The sequence below is a fragment of the Beta vulgaris genome, chromosome 8 (assembly GCF_026745355.1).
Source record: "Beta vulgaris subsp. vulgaris cultivar EL10 chromosome 8, EL10.2, whole genome shotgun sequence".
NCBI classification, from domain to species: Eukaryota; Viridiplantae; Streptophyta; class Magnoliopsida; order Caryophyllales; family Amaranthaceae; genus Beta; species Beta vulgaris.
In genome coordinates, this window is record NC_079209.1 from 15,154,188 (window position 1) to 15,172,020 (window position 17,833).

Below are 17,833 nucleotides of genomic sequence, written 5' to 3' on the forward strand. Positions count from 1 at the left end.
GAACGTCAGGATAAGAAATCAAAGGTGGTCCAGAATTGTGGGGTTTCAACGGTTGCATCATCTAGGGAGTATGCGAGTGCAAAGGATAAAACATCGATTGATGCTACACAATCATATTATGGGATCATTCAAGAAATATGGGAGCTCGATTATTGTGACTTCACTATGCCTATTTTTCGATGCAAGTGGGCGGATAATAGACGTGGTTTGCAAAAGGATGAGTGCGGTTTTACTCTGGTCGAATATGAGTCGTCTGCGTTGACACTGAAGAACCTTTTATCCTCGCATCACAAGCAAAACAAGTGTTCTATGTATCTGATCCTGTAGACACTCAGTGTGCATTGTTGTTAATGGTAAAAGGCGAATTTTAGGAGTGGTGATGTTGACGACGAAGAAGAATATGATAAGTTTGATGACATCCCCCCTTTCTCAATCCCAAATGACGATATGATGAATGTGATTGATACTGAAAATAGTTACATGCGAATGGATCACCAAGAAGGTATAACAGTCATTGAGCAACCTATTGACCAAAATTAAAGGTAAAAAATGTTCTATATGAGTAATTTGGCTTGTTTTGAATTTTGTTACAATGATGTGATGATGTATATTGTTTTAAATTTTGTTAACACTATATCTTGTTTCTATCTATATGCTACAGATATGGCTAGTGACGATTCGAGCGAGCATTCATCGGATTCTGATGCCCCTTTTCACCCAGAAAAGGAGCCTGACCAGGGAGAGGCCAGTGATCGTGAGGCAGATGCGTTAGATGCGTTAGATGCATGGATGGAGAGATTTGAGCTAGAGGCTGATAGGAATGCCTTACTTGGCATTGAGGTGACAGGTGATGGGCAGCCACCCCCGTCAGGTTCGCGTTTATTTCAATTTTTTAAACATTCATTATGTAATTTACTTGTTCGTTCTCTAATTTAATTTTCTTATTTTGATTCTTAGGTTCAGGTCAGACCACTACATATTATGGTGCACAGGGAGCGGGAAGAAGTAAGTGGGAATCCAAAGGCAACACGAAAGAGTAAACGAGGCCCACGATGAATCTCCACAACACAAGAGATATGGTCTTAGAGTTCGATGATTTGGGAAGACCAACAGGTAAATAGATGTATTTTATCATAATTAGCTTATTACAATTTCATATTTGGATTTTTAATTGTTTCTTTACTAGGTCCATGGCGAGCCAAGTATGGTGTTTGGATCGGTCTTTCTATACGGAAGCTGAACATCAACTGGTCATAGAGACACATTTCTCCTACCTTGTTGGATGTGATGTGGACAGACACTATGGTAAACAACTCAAACATATTATATATACTTAGTTTAATGTATTTATAGGTAGATTTGATTCCAAATACAAATATAGACTGTTGGAACCAAAATTAGCCTTTTAGGCCATTTCGGGCCTTTTTCTTCCCAATGAATGAAATGACTTGTTTCATGCTAGTTTAAGTTGTAAACACCTCTAACATATCATATATACTTAGTTTGATGTATTTATGGTAGATTTGATTGCAAATACAACATATAGACTAGTTGGAACCAAAATTAGCCCTTTTAGGCCATTTCAGGCCTTTTTCTTCCAAATGAATGAAAATGATTGTTTCATGCTAGTTTAAGTTCTAAACAATCTAACATATCATATATATTTAGTTTGATGTAATTATGGGTAGATTTGATTGCTAATACAACATATAGACTAGTTGGAACCAAAATAAGCCCTTTTAAGCCATTTCGGGCCTTTTTTCTTCCCAAATGAATGAAAATGACTTGTTTCATGCTAGTTTAAGTTATAAAAAACTCTAACATATCATATATACTTGTTTGATGTATTTATAGGTAGATTTGATTGCAAATACAATATATAGACAGTTGGAACCAAAATTAGCCATTTTAGGCCATTTCGGGCCTTTTTCTTCCCAAATGAATGAAAATGACTTGTTTCATGCTAGTTTAAGTTGTAAACACTCTAACATATCATATATCTTAGTTTGATGTATTTATAGGTAGATTTGATTGCAAATACAACATATAGACTAGTTGGAACAAAATTAGCCATTTTAGGCCATTTCGGGCCTTTTTCTTCCCAAATGAATGAAAATGACTTGTTTCATGCTAGTTTAAGTTATAAAAATATAACATATCAATATATCTTAGTTTGATGTATTTATAGGTAGATTTGATTGCATAATACAACATATAGACTAGTTGGAACCAAAATTAGCCTTTTAGGCATTTCGGGCCTTTTTCTTCCCAAATAGAATGAATTGTTTATGCTTGTTTAAGTTGTAAAACACTCTAACATACATATATACTTAGTTTGATGTATTTATAGGTAGATTTGATTGCAATACAACAATATAGACATAGTTGGAACCAAAATTAGCCTATTTAGGCCATTTCGGGCCTTTTTTTCCCAAATGAATGAAAATGACTTGTTTCATGCTAGTTTAAGTTATAAACATTCAACATATATCATATACTTAGTTTGATGTATTTATAGGTAGATTTGATTGCAATACAACATATAGACTAGTTGGAACCAAAATTAGCCATTTTGGCCATTTCGGGCCTTTTTCTTCCCAAATGAATGAAAATGACTTGTTTCATGCTAGTTTAAGTTGTAAACACTCTAACATATCATATATACTTAGTTTGATGTATTTATAGGTAGATTTGATTGCAATACAACATATAGACTAGTTGGAACCAAAATTAGCCATTTTAGGCCATTTCGGGCCTTTTTCTTCCCAAATGAATGAAAATGACTTGTTTCATGCTAGTTTAAGTTTAAACAACTCTAACATATCATATATACTTAGTTTGATGTATTTATAGGTAGATTTGATTGCAATACAACATATAGACAAGTTGGAACCAAAATTAGCCATTTTAGGCCATTTTGGGCCGTTTTTCTTCCCAAATGAATGAAAATGACTTGTTTCATGCTAGTTTAAGTTTAAAACATCTAACATATCATATATACTTAGTTTGATGTATTTATGGTAGATTTGATTGCAATATACATATAGACTAGTTGGAACCAAAATTAGCCATTTTAGGCCATTTCGGGCTATTTTTCTTCCCAAATGAATGAATATGACATGTTTCATGCTAGTTTAAGTTTAAACAACTCTAACATATCATATATACTTAGTTTGATGTATTTATAGGTAGATTTGATTGCAATACAACTATAGAACTGTTGGAACCAAAATTAGCCATTTTAGGCCATTTCGGGCCTTTTTCTTCCCAAATGAATGAAATGACTTGTTTCATGCTAGTTTAAGTTATAAAACTCTAACTATCATATATACTTAGTTTGATGTATTTATAGGTAGATTTGATTGCAATACAAATATAGACTAGTTGGAACCAAAATTAGCCATTTTAGGCCATTTCGGGCCTTTTTCTTCCCAAATGAATGAAAATGATTGTTTCATGCTAGTTTAAGTTGTAAACACCTCTAACATATCATATATACTTAGTTTGATGTATTTATAGGTAGATTTGATTGCAATACAACATATAGACTAGTTGGAACCAAAATTAGCCATTTTAGGCCATTTCGGGCCTTTTTCTTCCCAAATGAATGAAATGACTTGTTTCATGCTAGTTTAAGTTTAAACACCTAACATATCATATATACTTAGTTTGATGTATTTATAGGTAGATTTGATTGCAATACAATATAGACTAGTTGGAACCAAAATTAGCATTTTAGGCCATTTCGGGCCTTTTTCTTCCCAAATGAATGAAAATGACTTGTTTCATGCTAGTTTAAGTTTAAACAACTCTAACATATCATATATACTTAGTTTGATGTATTTATAGGTAGATTTGATTGCAATACAACATATAGACTAGTTGGAACCAAAATTAGCCTTTTAGGCCATTTCGGGCCTTTTTCTTCCCAAATGAATGAAATGACTTGTTTCATGCTAGTTTAAGTTGTAAACACTCTAACATATCATATATACTTAGTTTGATGTATTTATAGGTAGATTTGATTGCAAATACAACATATAGACTAGTTGGAACCAAAATTAGCCATTTTAGGCCATTTCGGGCCTTTTTCTTCCCAAATGAATGAAAATGACTTGTTTCATGCTAGTTTAAGTTTAAACAACTCTAACATATCATATATACTTAGTTTGATGTATTTATAGGTAGATTTGATTGCAATACAACATATAGACTAGTTGGAACCAAAATTAGCCATTTTAGGCCATTTCGGGCCTTTTTCTTCCCAAATGAATGAAAATGACTTGTTTCATGCTAGTTTAAGTTTAAAACATCTAACATATCATATATACTTAGTTTGATGTATTTATAGGTAGATTTGATTGAAATACAACATATAGACTAGTTGGAACCAAAATTAGTCATTTTAGCCTATTTTGAAAAACAGAACATGTTTCACCTTCCCGACGAGGTTCGATACAAGAAGCTCTACTTGTCTGCTCTGAACGTTAGATGGAGGGATGTTAAGAGCAAATTGGTATCTGGCTGGATAACAATGACGAGAGTTAGATCAAAGAAAGAGAAGTTAGGTGATAGTCCGCTTGACGTATACAAGCACATCAAGAAGGAGGATTGGGCCACTTTCAAAGAAAAGATGATGTCATATCATGGTATAGTAAGTTTGTATTCTTATTATTAACTTGGTTTTATTGATTTAAATAATATTATACTAACTTAATGTGTTTTTTTATTTTGCAGAAAAAGCGAGAAAAGGCGCTTGAGAGCCAAAGAGAAACACATCATCACCACTTAGGTCAGAGGAGTTATGGAGATGCTAGAGAGTTGTGGAGGCAGGAGAAATTCGGTCCACCTAGTTTTGATTCTGGATCGTCTTCTAGTACACCATCCTCCTCGGTGTCTCCAGTTTTAACCGGGGTGATGATTGGTGGTGCGCGATGCATAAGAAAGATCCTGTTACTAAACAGAGATTCATTCCAGATGAGGAAACAAAGAAAGCAGCTGACAAATACGTATGTATATCATTATAATTAACTTTTAGTTTGACATGAATTTTTTTTCATTTTAACTACATTATTATTACTGTTAACTAGTGTTTTTGGGCAGTTGGAGTACAAGGAGAAGCAAGCCAAGGGTGAGTTCATTCCGGTTCGTAACAGAGACGCCCTTTTATGGCTCTTGGAGAGAAGCCAGATCATCCGGGTCGCTGTTACGGTTTTGGGGGTGTTAATGTTGGCTATACCAAGGCTTTTGGACACGTACCTCGTACGCACTATAGGAGATCGATGAAGGAACAAGAGGAGGCACTCATACAGAAAATGAGTGAAAGGTGGAGGGAGGACATTGCCACATATATGCAGAATGTGATGATTTCACCTTCACATCCATCTACCGGGCCATATTCTTCACCATCTGGTGGGCCATCTCCTTCTCATGTACAGCCACCTACTCAGTCACCTGGTGTATCATTTTTTCCCTTCACCATTTGCTATGCCATCTCCTCCTACACAGCCGACTCAGCCTCCTATTCCAACATCTGCTTCACCATTTCCTGGGCCATATTCTGGGCCATCTCCTGGCCATACCTGGCCACCTCTTGGGCCATTCCTGGGCCACCTCTTGGGCCATTCCTGGGCCATACTTGGGCCATCTCCTGGGCCATCTCCTGGGCCACCTCTTGGGCCACCTTGGCCATCTCTGGGCCATCTCCTGGGCCACCTCTGGGCCACTCTCGGCCATCTCCTGGGCCATCTCCTGAGGTAGCTGCTTCACAGCCCACTCATCTACGTACTCCATTATCTGGATCAGACACTCATTCTCCTCAGCTGAAGGTACATATAATTATTATATATATATGTGCTTTATACAAAATATTATCTTATATACATGGCGCCTATACAAATAATTATCATATTTACATGTGTGTTTTATTCAATAATATCAATATTACGTGTTGCTGTTAGGACGAGGTTCCATGTCGATTGTATTTGGTAGATCCAACTAGTGGAGAGACTTGTCTAGTGGCAGATGCATATTCTTATGCTTTTGATGAGACCACTACAGTTCATGGGTCTAGAATGATGAATGATCACCTGAAAGTGAAAATTCATCGAATTATAGAGAAATATGGTCATTTGCCACTACCTGTTCCCGTCCCTGCATATGAGATCGACACTACAGCTACTGCTTTGGGTACTTGGGTGCAATGGCCAAAAAATTTAGCACAAATGTTAAGTGATGAGGTAATTGTTCATATAGGCCTCATTTTTGTAAATATAATAGCTTTCAATTTAAAAATTTCATAATCTTATGCCCGTTTTGAAAAATAATTATTAGGTTACACCGACACCTAAAAAACAAAAAGGGATTTCGGGGGAGGCTGTTAGATCTTCTAGCCAGTTGCATTCATCAGCCGGTTCGGCTTCTCAGTTTAGTCCAGTTATCGACGATCGATCGTTCTTGGACTCCCTTACTGAGGACTGCAGGGAGTTAGCAGATACGCTTGCCCTTGCCGTCGCAGACGATGATGCTGTTGGTGTTACCTTGCCGAGATCCTTGTTCCATTATTTGACAGATGATGGCACCGCTTTTCTGACCAAGGAGGATATTGGTCAGTTTTTGAGAGGAGAAATGATTAATATTTCTATTATCCAAGTTACATGAGGTAACAATAATCAAAGTTATGTTTTTTTTTAACATTTAATTATATGGTAGTTGTATTTTTCACATATAGTTTACTTTTGCCAATTTTTAGGGCTACGCAGTCGGACTTGGCTGGATTTGGGGATTCTATTGGACGTGTTTGTTGGATGTGTCCGCAAAGCACCGTTATGGAGTCGCATTCATCATCGGAGGAGGTAACAAAGTACATTCTGCATGCTATGGTTGGATGCGTCGATGTAAATGCTAGTATCATGTTCGCGCCAATCTTTCAAGAGTAATATTCTTTCTTAATATCTACAAATATTTATTGTTGCATGATATGTGATTTTTCAAGTAATTATTGTTGTTTAATCTTTCAATAGCCAACATTGGATGCTACTTGTCATATGTCCCTTGCCTGGGATAGTTTATATCTTCGATTCTGCCAGCTATCACAAACAGCGGAAGTTAAAGCTTAAATTGCCTATGATAGCGTAAGTTGATATATTTTGATATACTTTATATGAATTGAGATGGTAACATTCCACAATTAAGGACTAAATCAAACAATGTTGTGTTATCTAGTGCTTTTAGGAGGTTTCGGATGAGCGGCCACAAAGTTCGTCGAGAGAAGCTTTTGTGGAAATATGTTGAGGTATGTATTGATCGAATTGCTTGATTCAATTTAAAGCTTACTTTATTCTCATTATGCGGTAATTTTTCTCATTTTCTTATAACTTTTGATAAAGTGCCCGCAACAACAAGGAGGCACGGAGTGCGGTTATTTTGTGATGCGGTACATTTTTGACGTACTCGCTTCATATTTTGGTTCGTTGGATATGGACAAAGTAAGTTTATATAATTATTCATTTCATATTTAATATATTTTAACTATTTGATGCTAACTTTGGTAAATTATTTTCAGGTTGCTCAAACCTTTACCAAAGATCCTTATACGGAGGATCAAATCAATGAGGTGAAGAATAAGTGGGCAAGATACTTTGTTGATGAGTGCATTGCATAGGTTAGTTAGTTTATGTTAATATTCTTTTTTTTGTTCTAACTTTAGACGAACATATACATTATTGCAACTTGTACAACCAACTTTGTAGTGATGGATTATCATGATATATAAATATTTTTGTTGGATTATTATGGAATTGTATTTATGTTGGTTGGGTTGAATATGATGTTGGTTTGTTGGCTTGAATATTGGATGATGTATGTTGGAGATCATGGTGGTTGTTTGATGGATTTTGATTTGCTTGGATGGTGGATTCGGAGATGTTATTGGTTGTTGTACAGGTTAATTAAGTCCCTATTATGGGTTTATCCAATTTACAAACGGAGCTCTGCCGAAATTTATGCAGAAAATTTATTAGCATATTGCTGCATAGCTTCATCAAGGTTGCATATATAGCTTCCTCTTCACTAATATAAAACAAAAAAAAAATTTTAAAAAAAAGGTGATATTGCTGCGGTTTCTGGCCCAGAACCGCAGCAATATTACTTTTTTTATTATAAAAAAGTAATATTGCTGCGGTTTGGCCAGAAACCGCAGCAATATTACCTTTTTGGCCACCTTATTTCACCACAATTCCTTATATTGCTGCGGTTTGGTCATTAAAACCGCAGCAATATTACGTAATATTGCTGCGGTTTAAAACCGCAGCAATATTATTAATACCTATTGCTGCGCCCTTAATTGCTGCGCGCCCTATTCCGCAGCAATAGGACACTTTTTAACCGCAGCAAGTAGGGTTTTTTCTACTAGTGATAAATAAGCATTAACAATTTAACTTGACATAGATTACAGTAGTTTGTATAACAATAATTATAAATCACACTTCTATAATTATATTTTGATGAAATTTATTAAAACTAGACCCAAACAATCGACACACGCATTGCGTGCATATAAGACTATAGATAATATTCGAACAGGTTGTATTGTTTGCTAATAGAATCCCAACTCTGACTGTATTATTATTATTATTTGTGCTTAAAAAAGAAAAAATTATATAACCCTATTACATTAATTAGGTTAATTTGTTAACTTATAATTCTCCAACATTGCTAATAGACAAGGTGTGGTTGGTTTCCTCATAAAGCAATGACTTCATGTGTTTCTCTAGGACTGGCAGACGATGATTGTCATCATATGAGTACATAACTGGAATCATTCTAGCTAAATTTAGGAAAGCAATTTTCAGATCTGATGAAAACGGCGAGTGAGAAAGACACTGTTCATTGAGGCGCTTCCATGCATCTGAAATCATCTCAACAACACATTCTCGTGCAATTTCATCTGAGCTCCCATCGTGCTCATTCATATAGCAAGCTAAAAATGACCCATCGTGCCCGTCTTGATTCTCATCCTATAAAACAAAATACGTAGTGAGCTTTTGATATACTAGTCATGTACAATCCCTCCATTCCTATTTGATAGCTATGTTTGGTTTTTTACCAAGTTCCATACCATAATTTGATCATTAACAATTTTAGTAATATAAGCCTGAAAAGTTCATAATATAAACGTACACAATATAAATAACAAAATTTCACATAAATATTGTTTCTATTAGTGAATATATATGGTCAATGACTGTGATATGTAGATGTTGCATTTAAATTGTGATGATGTACAGAGCTTTATTTTGAAATGGACGTAAAAGTAGTTAATATTCCATAAAAAAAATTAAAAGTACAAATAAATGTTGCTCAAGCAAAAGGCAAAGATGTAAGTGTTGGGTGTATTTTCAAATGTCTGACCTATCTATATTTGGGTTGTGCTCCCTTCACCTTAAACAACACATGTTTCGAGAATTGGAGTCTAATAAGCTCATCTAAGTTCAAATAACTCTAGATTATAATAAGTTCATATATATTTTAATAAGTTATTATAAGCCTTAATATGTTCAAAAAAATTCCACCATGTTTAGATAAGTGTAGGAAAAATTAGGTCAAATACATACCTTTGCACTCCCTAAATCATCCGAAAGCCGAAGAATTGTACCCGTTACAGATACAATTTCTGGATGGGCGTTCCACAGATGTTTGGCTTCACCCAACAGGGAGAAAAGGGTACCAAAAACAACGTAGACTCCAGAACTAACTAATCCATTCTTCAAATACTCATCAGTAGTCGGTAAGCGCTCATTAGCAAACCATCTTGCTTCAACCAAGAAAGCATTGCATAACTCCGACCACTACATAAAGAAAACATGTACAATATAATATTCATCTTTGATTTAATTACAATGGAAATTCTAGGATTTTTGAATACACAATATGTTTTATTATTTTTCTAACAACAAATATTTCAAAATTTGGATCTACTCATCAGTCATCTAGACATGGTTCGACGAAATATATAATAACTTTACAAGAAAATCAGGTTATAGAGGAAAACACAACAATAAGTAGTTTTCTTTAAGGGGAAAAGCATAGTAATGATGAGTGAAGTGAAAACTTAAAAGGTGGTAAGAAATGGGGATGAAAATTCGGCTTTCATTCTACTAGAAATGAAAGTGTTATTCTTGAAAGAATTATTTTCCACTTTCAACTATTGGAAAACCATTAGTCTTGTGTGGATTGGGTGAAAATATATTTATCGTCAAACTATTTTAAAATCAAAATAGGTCATTTTTCAAGTTAATGGGTCAATCTAGTATAAATAATATTCCCGTTTCACGCATAAAATTATGTCTTAAAGAGATCACTTTTATATAAGTCACCCACTTAGAGCAACAAATTACCCTACTTAGAAATTACTAGACATTACTCTCATGCAAGAATATGTGATTATGTTCTACCATTTTCATATCAAACAAAAAAAGGAGAAATTTCACTGTATCCCATGTATCCCAACTAATCATCTTGCTCTCTTCCACACGTTATATGATAAACTCAAAAGAATGATTCATGAACGTACCACATTTTGTAGATAACCTTCGGCATTCCAACCATGATTAATGTAAACTTTTTTGCTCATCTCAGCTGTAGTGTCAAAGAGTGCCTTAAGACATATTTTCATGTAGTTTGGTAAGCCATTCATATCAGCATATTCCCATCTATTCACAGCTTCTACGAAAAGAATGAGCTCCTCAAGTTTTCCATATACATCAAAGATATCATCAATGATATAAATAAATGATATCGCTTTTGTGAGTTCTACTCTCAGCTCTGCCATATCTTGACTTGGAAGAGCAACAGAGGACCACATATGCCATTTTATAGGTTCGTTTCTTGCATGCTCCAACACCTCGGCCATGCCGAGTTCTTTCCACCATCTGAATTTTAAATTAATAAACAACCCAAAATTAAAAATTAATCAAAATATAATTTTAGTCTTTCTGTCTCATATTAATTGCATGAGTTTGTTTTTAGGCTCTTTAATAAATTACCTTTACTTCAGTCTACAAATTTCTTTAATCGATTTTTGCTAATTTTAAATTATAAAAATTACTAAATTAACAATATGATACTTGTTTAACAAGAACTATATCATCTCATACATATTAGTGAAAACAAGTGAACACATTTCTAGACCTTTATTGTCAAATGTCAAACTATTACAACTAATATGGCACTTAAAGAGAAACTTTTTCCAAATTATTTGGGGAAATTTCTTTTGGAAGCTTACTTGGAAATTTGAGTTGTTTCACTTTGGAGAGTGATTTGAGCCTTGTTGATATCAGTTCTTGCTAGATCTTGTATCTCCTTAATCCAATCTTGTGTGTCCGAGCAATCATGTAGGAAATTTAGCGAAGTTTCAAAGTTGGGTAATTCCTTCTTCGCAGTAAGTCTTGGAAGGCTTTTATGGTGTGGATTTATAAGTGTTGTTTTTATTATTACTGCAGCATTTTCATGAATGTTGCTCAAAGAACTCTTTAGAAGATTCCAAGTGAAATACGCAGCTTCATCCAGTATTTCATCGCCTGGGATGTTCAATTCAGATGCTTCAAAAAGACTCAATAATCCTTTAGTGTCTTTACATAGTTCTTGTTTAAACTTCCCATCTTCGTTCTTGAAGTTATCAAAAGTATCTGTTTGCGTAAAACACTCTCAATGATTAGTGGATTACGGGAAAAAAACATAGCAGGGGATCCAAGAGACAGTGACATAAGTTTGTTCGTCCACTAAAAAAGTTCTTTTAAGAAGCCAATATATATATATACCCTTTTCTCTTCTCTTTTACATCAATATTATATTGCAAACAAGACATATATGATTGTATATATTGTTAGCTAACCTGCTTGCACATTGTATCCGGCTTGTCTCAGAAGCCGAAAGCGAAGAGCAACATCATGAAGGTTATGACCACCTTCTTCCACTTTACTCCATTTTCGCAATGCTGCATTGATATCTTCTTGAAAGTAATATTCAAGACCTAATCTTTGGATGGCATCAATCATAACCAACTCTTCGATTTGATATTCATCACCTTCTTTTGGTTTGCTCGCCATTTTTCCCTTTATCTTCTTGACTAACTGCTGAAGTTGATAATCAAGCTGAAAATTGAAAATTAAACTTAAAATCCAGCTAATTACTTCAAGTTAAATTTTGTACTATTCAGATAATCCACTTTGATCACTAACTTAAATGTAAGAAGAACACATAGTCTTGGCGATTTTGTAATATTTGTCTCACTATATATTTTTACATAAGAAAGATTTCATACTTTTTACTTCTAGATAATTAACAATAATAACAGTTAAAGTGTGTGCTGACAAGCGTGAAAATCAACATGTTACAAGTGAAAAGAACATGGGAAAGTGCTTCTTTTTTTGTGTGACATCGGGAGAGTAAATTAATTTCCCATATATAGTTTCAATAGTTATGATCAAAATGCAAAAGATTGTTGTTTGGCTGATCATGTATGAGAAGTTAAACTCTAAATTACCTATGGAACCCAAACAAGCAACTTATACGATTTTGTGAGAAGAAAAACTTCTTGTATTTTCGTTAACCAAACAAATTCACAATTTTCCTGTACTCCATAGGAACTTTAACTTCCCATTACATATAATCAGCCAAACAAATGACCAATATGCAGTAATAAAAATTAATGTAATTAAACTCATAATACTCAACTGGAAAGGGAACATGATGGGCAGGATCAAAATAGCGTTGCTTTACGGGGGCAGCTGTTCCCTTGAATGGTCCAGTTTCTTTTGTCTGAGTCATTTTGTTTGTGGCTGAAATGGGAGGTGAAATCTTTGCTGCAAAAATGACAATGAACTTTCACTTGCTCTATTTTTGGTTTGTAAAATTGTATGGCAAAGACTATATATTTATAGCATAGGGATGAACTACTGATTTAAGTAGACAACTCCAAGATCAGATAACAACGTCTACTATGTTGAAAATACTAAAAACATGTAAATTATGCACCGTGTGGGTCAAGACGCGATTGCACACACCATTTTCTACAGCCTTTGAATTGTCTAACTTTTTTGCATAAAATTTACTGTTGCTAAGGTTTTGGTGAATATCAGCCTTGCATTTGAGCCTTTCATCTCAACCGCACAATCGCTTCTTTCTCCCTCTTTCCCTATCTCTATCTTCTGTCACCACTTTCTCTCTGTCTTCTTCATCTCTCTCTCACACAGCATCAGCAAGTAACAGAGGAAACGAAAGTCATAGATTTTGATGCGCGCGAAAATTTACCTGTGTCGTGCTGTTGGATTATGCTCCAAAATAGTTTTCCTAATAGGTAGGACTAGTTGCAAATATTAGTTAGTGGGCTAACAAGTAGTGGTCTACATAATGGTCTATTTAGTGGGATAAAAGTAGTGGCTTAAGTAGTGGACATGTTATTAGTAGTGTTTTGTAAGCCTATAAAAGACACTTATTGTATTGAGATTAATCGAGCAAGTTTAATGCAAAAGTTCTCCATATTTTATTCAATATCCTCTCTACTCTAAAAACTATTTGTGGTATCAAGAGCATCAGGTTAGATCCGGGAAAAGAAAAAAAAAAAAAAAAAGAGAGAGAGAGAGAGAGGAAAAGAGTATTAAAAAAAATTGAGTAAAAAGAAACAAGCAACGCAGCTTGATTTCATTATTTGTGAGCAATTTTTTTGTTTGAGTGAAATTTTTTGTGTTTAACCATAAAAGTAATTGTTGGGTGTGATGTGTTGTTGGGTTCCCTTTTAACCCATGAAAATGGATTTCAATCCTGTGAAAAAGAGGGCATAAAAAATTGTTTAAGTTGAAGATCGAGTAATCTTTACGAGTGTGTGGAAGTGGTACTCAACGCAGAGAAGATTTCCAAAGTTATAGTAGTGGATGGGGTCAAATTTGCAAGACTACATCAAATAGAGTTTATGGAGAGAAGTGCTCCATTGAGTGAAGGTTGGTGATAATGTGCGTCAACAAATTAAAATATGGTGTTGGTGATAACGTGTATCAACAAAAGATGGTGTTGGTGAGAAGTGCATCAACAAATGTTTGGTGATGAGAAGTGCATCACATTAGGAAGAGAAGTGCTTCCATGTTAATGGAGAGAAGTGTTCCATGAAGATTAAAAAAAATGAAGGTCCATATATCATACGGGAAGAATTACGAACAAACAAGATTGTGACACAATGTTTAATGTTGGCTCTTAGAAATTTTGGAGCAAGGGGGTGTGTTGGATTATGCTCCAAAATAGTTTTCCTAATAGGTAGGACTAGTTGCAAATATTAGTTAGTGGGCTAACAAGTAGTGGTCTACATAATGGTCTATTTAGTGGGATAAAAGTAGTGGCTTAAGTAGTGGACATGTTATTAGTAGTGTTTTGTAAGCCTATAAAAGACACTTATTGTATTGAGATTAATCGAGCAAGTTTAATGCAAAAGTTCTCCATATTTTATTCAATATCCTCTCTACTCTAAAAACTATCACGTGCACTTATATGTTATCTGAAACGAAAGTCATAGCTTTTGAGGCCATGTGGAAATTTGTGATGTGGTAATATCATTGTAGTGGTACAATGAATTTATGTAGCTACTAGCTAATATATGGTGATTAATGAAGGTATCTTGTAGCTAATTTTATGTTTCATTGAATAACGTATACTGTGAATAACAACTTGACATGAGTAGTGAATTACTAATTTTAATTTCTCATCTATATACAAATGAAAAGAGTGACCGGGATATATGGTGATTAATGAAGGTATCTTGTAGTTAATGGCATGAGATGAAACATGCTACTGCTCTTCTGTCACTTACACTGTATTTCTGAATGGCCGCATCATGTATTCTTCATGAAGTTTCAAATGGAAACTTTGTTCTACATCTTCTACGGGTGGCCTTGTCATATATATTTCCCTTGGCTTTGTTTCTTTTTTTACATCTTGATCTCATTACTTTCGGATGCCGTGATTTACCATTTTCTTTCATCTTATCTAATCTGGCATGCCAAACGATGAAGCCCAGTTGTATGCAGTAAATGAACTGTGTATGCTTTTTAACTATATTATTGATGAAAGTTGCTGAAAATTTCCTCGAAAGAATTTCGGTTTTGAATTTACTGAATTGACTTTACAAATCTCTTACTTGAGAATTATGAGCATTATATTAAAGATAATGATGTGAGACAAATAATTCCATATACGAGAAAGCACAAATCAGCATAATAGAGGACAATATATACGTGATTAGTGAATAGAGACATGCAAATTTGAGTAATATGGAGAATTAACTAAGTGATTGGTATAGATGATATCCAAAACCATCACATGGTTGAGCAACTCAGTTTTCTAAAAGAATTTGAGAAGTTAATGTCAAGTTCTTCTGTGATAATCTCATTAATAATTGATGCTGACATTAAGACTTTATGTATGATAATCAAATCTTGCCTTTTCTTCATCAAGTCCAAATTCAATACACTAGTGGAAAAATAAGGAAGGGTTGCGCTAAAAAAGACCTTTAGGATTGCGCTTTTTGACAGCATCGCTTTCAATAGCAGCCCTTCACTTTTTAAGTAGGGCTGCGCTTTTTAGGTAAAAGCGCATCCCTTCTAAGCTAGAAGCGCTACGCTTTTACCTAAAAAGCGCAGCCCTTCCTACCAAAAAATAAATTAATTTTTTTTTGACATTTTTTTACTAATATATTAATCTCACATTTTCTGAATTTTAACATTTGCATTAAACTTTAAAGTAAACCATCCAAATCCAGAAGAGAAAAAATTATAGATCTACAATGCAACTAAACCCAAATATACAGAAGAGAAGAAATTATAGATCTACAATGCAACTAAACCCAAAACAAAAAAAAAAAGAACGAAATGAAAATGAAAAAAAAAGGAACAAAAACTGATATAAAGAACAGAAGAAATTATAGATCTGAAAATACAAGAACATTAATCAAAAAAAGATTAAGAAATTATAGATCTGAAAAGTCAAAAACTGCCTCCAAACATTGACCTAATAATGTTTAAATACGTAAAACAAAACCCTAATACATAATTAAGGAAATAATAAAATTCAGAAATACTTAAAATGCCTATTTGGAGCCTTAAACGAACTCAGATGGCTTAAAAAGCCTATACGTCATGGCATGAAACCCATCATTTTACATCGAGGTACCCATGTGACTAGATGAAACCCATGAAGTTGTGTACAATGCTTGGCTGCTTGGTCTGCAGGTTGGTTTTTTAGATGCTAAGCTTAATGGTGTAACTTGCAACTGAATTTTGATTATGCCTCAGCCAAGTTTGTGATTGAATTTTAACACCTACCAAAAAGGTAATTTATATTATCCCATGATCTGTGAGACCTTCACTTTCCTCTTTAATATTTTATACTCATACATGTGCTTCAAGAAGGTATATCATTTCTAACTTAGGGTAAAGGTAAAAGCAAAGATACTAAGGTGTGAATAGTGGAGAAGCAATCTTTCTTATTTAAGTGCTTTAGCTTCTTTTTCTCAAATTGTTCTATGGTCTGCTTAAGCTATATTTAGGCTAGAAAAAGTCACACTCATATCCAAGATCAAAGGAGGTTTGTCATTTCTTTCCTCAGCTTCTTTGCATTTTTCTACAGATTTGATTCCAACATTTTCCGAGATGAGAGAGTTTTGTTCACTTGGTGAATTGCGTTTTGATTTTGGATTATACTATTATAGTAATAGCTCTTAACAAGGACAAACTTTTTGGATGTGGCTTGAGTTCAATCCAGTTCTTAATAATCGTGACTAACATTTTTCACACCTTTTATTTGTAGGTTATCAGTTCTGCAATCAACCGTGGTATTGCTAATGTTTCAATATTTCCCTTCAGTGCTGAATTTATTCAACCATGCTTCAAATGAGATCATATGAGAGTTATTTCAAAGACCTTCCACCCAAATAAAGGAAGCTTAAGGCTCTTCCTGGCTATACCCCCACCACGTCATTGTTGGAGCTCTTTTGGGGATCGGAATGATAACATTGTTTTTTTTTTTAGCCTGTCCAAGTTTCTTAAATTGTTTTATTATTCTGCTTTCATATAACTTGGAATTGATATATTAGATTTTACATAAAAATGTTGTGCATCTGAAAAAAAATCACTTAGTGATAAAAGATATTGTTTCGCATTTCATGTCTATGGAATTATATAAAGTTTTGTTTTAATATTTTAACTTGCATGCAATGTACGGAGGTTTGGGAGGAAGTAAGGTTTTTACACTTCCTAATTAGATTTTGCATGCAATGTACGGAGGTTTGAGAGGAAGTAGGGGGACCTAGGTAAGTAACTTCCTCCATTTTGGAGGAAGTAGAATTTCCTAGGAAGTGCAAATTCTCATGATTTTGCCAACCAAACAACTTCATATACTTCTACTTCCTAGGAATTTGCACTTCCCATGATTTGTTTTGTCAACCAAACAAGGCCTAAAAAGATGTTATTGTTGGACTCTATAGGATTGTATAAGTACTATCTTTCTATGATGAATGAGATTTCAGCCTTATTCCAATCATTTATTGTATTATATAAATCAAGGAAGTAGGTATGATGTTTTCCTTTAAAATTACTAAAGTACTCTCTAATAATTTAAAACAACCTTTCCTTTAAATGAAAACTAAAGCATGAGAACCAATGCAACTTGCCATGTGAAATAAGTAAAAAATGGAATATGCAATCACCATTAATAACTTGTCAAAATAGATGACATAATCAATTTACGAAATGAATTAGAATCTTCAATAAAAAAGGTTAGCGATATATAT

The 17,833-nt window shown here is 34.1% G+C and overlaps 2 protein-coding genes and 1 long non-coding RNA gene across 3 annotated transcripts; 2 read left to right on the plus strand and 1 right to left on the minus strand.

The window, feature by feature from the left end:
* The first annotated feature begins 382 nt into the window (after nt 1-382).
* On the plus strand, nt 383-5,452 carry LOC130589744 (uncharacterized). Its single transcript, XR_008967386.1, has 7 exons — nt 383-542; nt 662-871; nt 958-1,113; nt 1,187-1,305; nt 4,427-4,649; nt 4,738-5,013; nt 5,104-5,452. It is a non-coding gene; the product is annotated as an uncharacterized LOC130589744 (long non-coding RNA).
* A 1,214-nt stretch (nt 5,453-6,666) lies between these two features.
* On the plus strand, nt 6,667-7,788 carry LOC130589671 (uncharacterized). The gene is made up of 5 exons (XM_057391150.1): nt 6,667-6,934; nt 7,023-7,133; nt 7,225-7,294; nt 7,389-7,487; nt 7,565-7,788. The coding sequence occupies exons 1-5, from the start codon at nt 6,705-6,707 to the stop codon at nt 7,661-7,663; spliced, it is 609 nt and encodes a 202-aa protein (XP_057247133.1). The 5' UTR covers nt 6,667-6,704; the 3' UTR covers nt 7,664-7,788.
* Nucleotides 7,789-8,458: 670 nt separating this feature from the next.
* Nucleotides 8,459-12,931, minus strand: LOC104883052 ((3S,6E)-nerolidol synthase 1). Its single transcript, XM_010667498.4, has 6 exons — nt 12,736-12,931; nt 11,894-12,152; nt 11,285-11,687; nt 10,574-10,931; nt 9,615-9,848; nt 8,459-9,017 (listed from the first exon to the last, which is right to left on the minus strand). The coding sequence occupies exons 1-6, from the start codon at nt 12,826-12,828 to the stop codon at nt 8,697-8,699; spliced, it is 1,668 nt and encodes a 555-aa protein (XP_010665800.2). The 5' UTR covers nt 12,829-12,931; the 3' UTR covers nt 8,459-8,696.
* Nucleotides 12,932-17,833: the final 4,902 nt, after the last annotated feature.

Bases quoted from the DNA above. Each gene is read 5' to 3' on its own strand.
- LOC104883052 (XM_010667498.4), bottom strand. From the start codon at position 12,828: ATGACTCAGACAAAAGAAACTGGACCATTCAAGGGAACAGCTGCCCCC. The intron at 12,153-12,735 runs GTTGAGTATTAT...TTCAATTTTCAG, and splicing joins CCCATCATGTTCCCTTTCCA to CTTGATTATCAACTTCAGCA. The intron at 11,688-11,893 runs GTTAGCTAACAA...TTACGCAAACAG, and splicing joins CGGATACAATGTGCAAGCAG to ATACTTTTGATAACTTCAAG.
- LOC130589671 (XM_057391150.1), top strand. From the start codon at position 6,705: ATGGTAGTTGTATTTTTCACATATAGTTTACTTTTGCCAATTTTTAGG. The intron at 6,935-7,022 runs GTAATATTCTTT...ATCTTTCAATAG, and splicing joins TTCGCGCCAATCTTTCAAGA to CCAACATTGGATGCTACTTG. The intron at 7,488-7,564 runs GTAAGTTTATAT...AATTATTTTCAG, and splicing joins GTTCGTTGGATATGGACAAA to GTTGCTCAAACCTTTACCAA.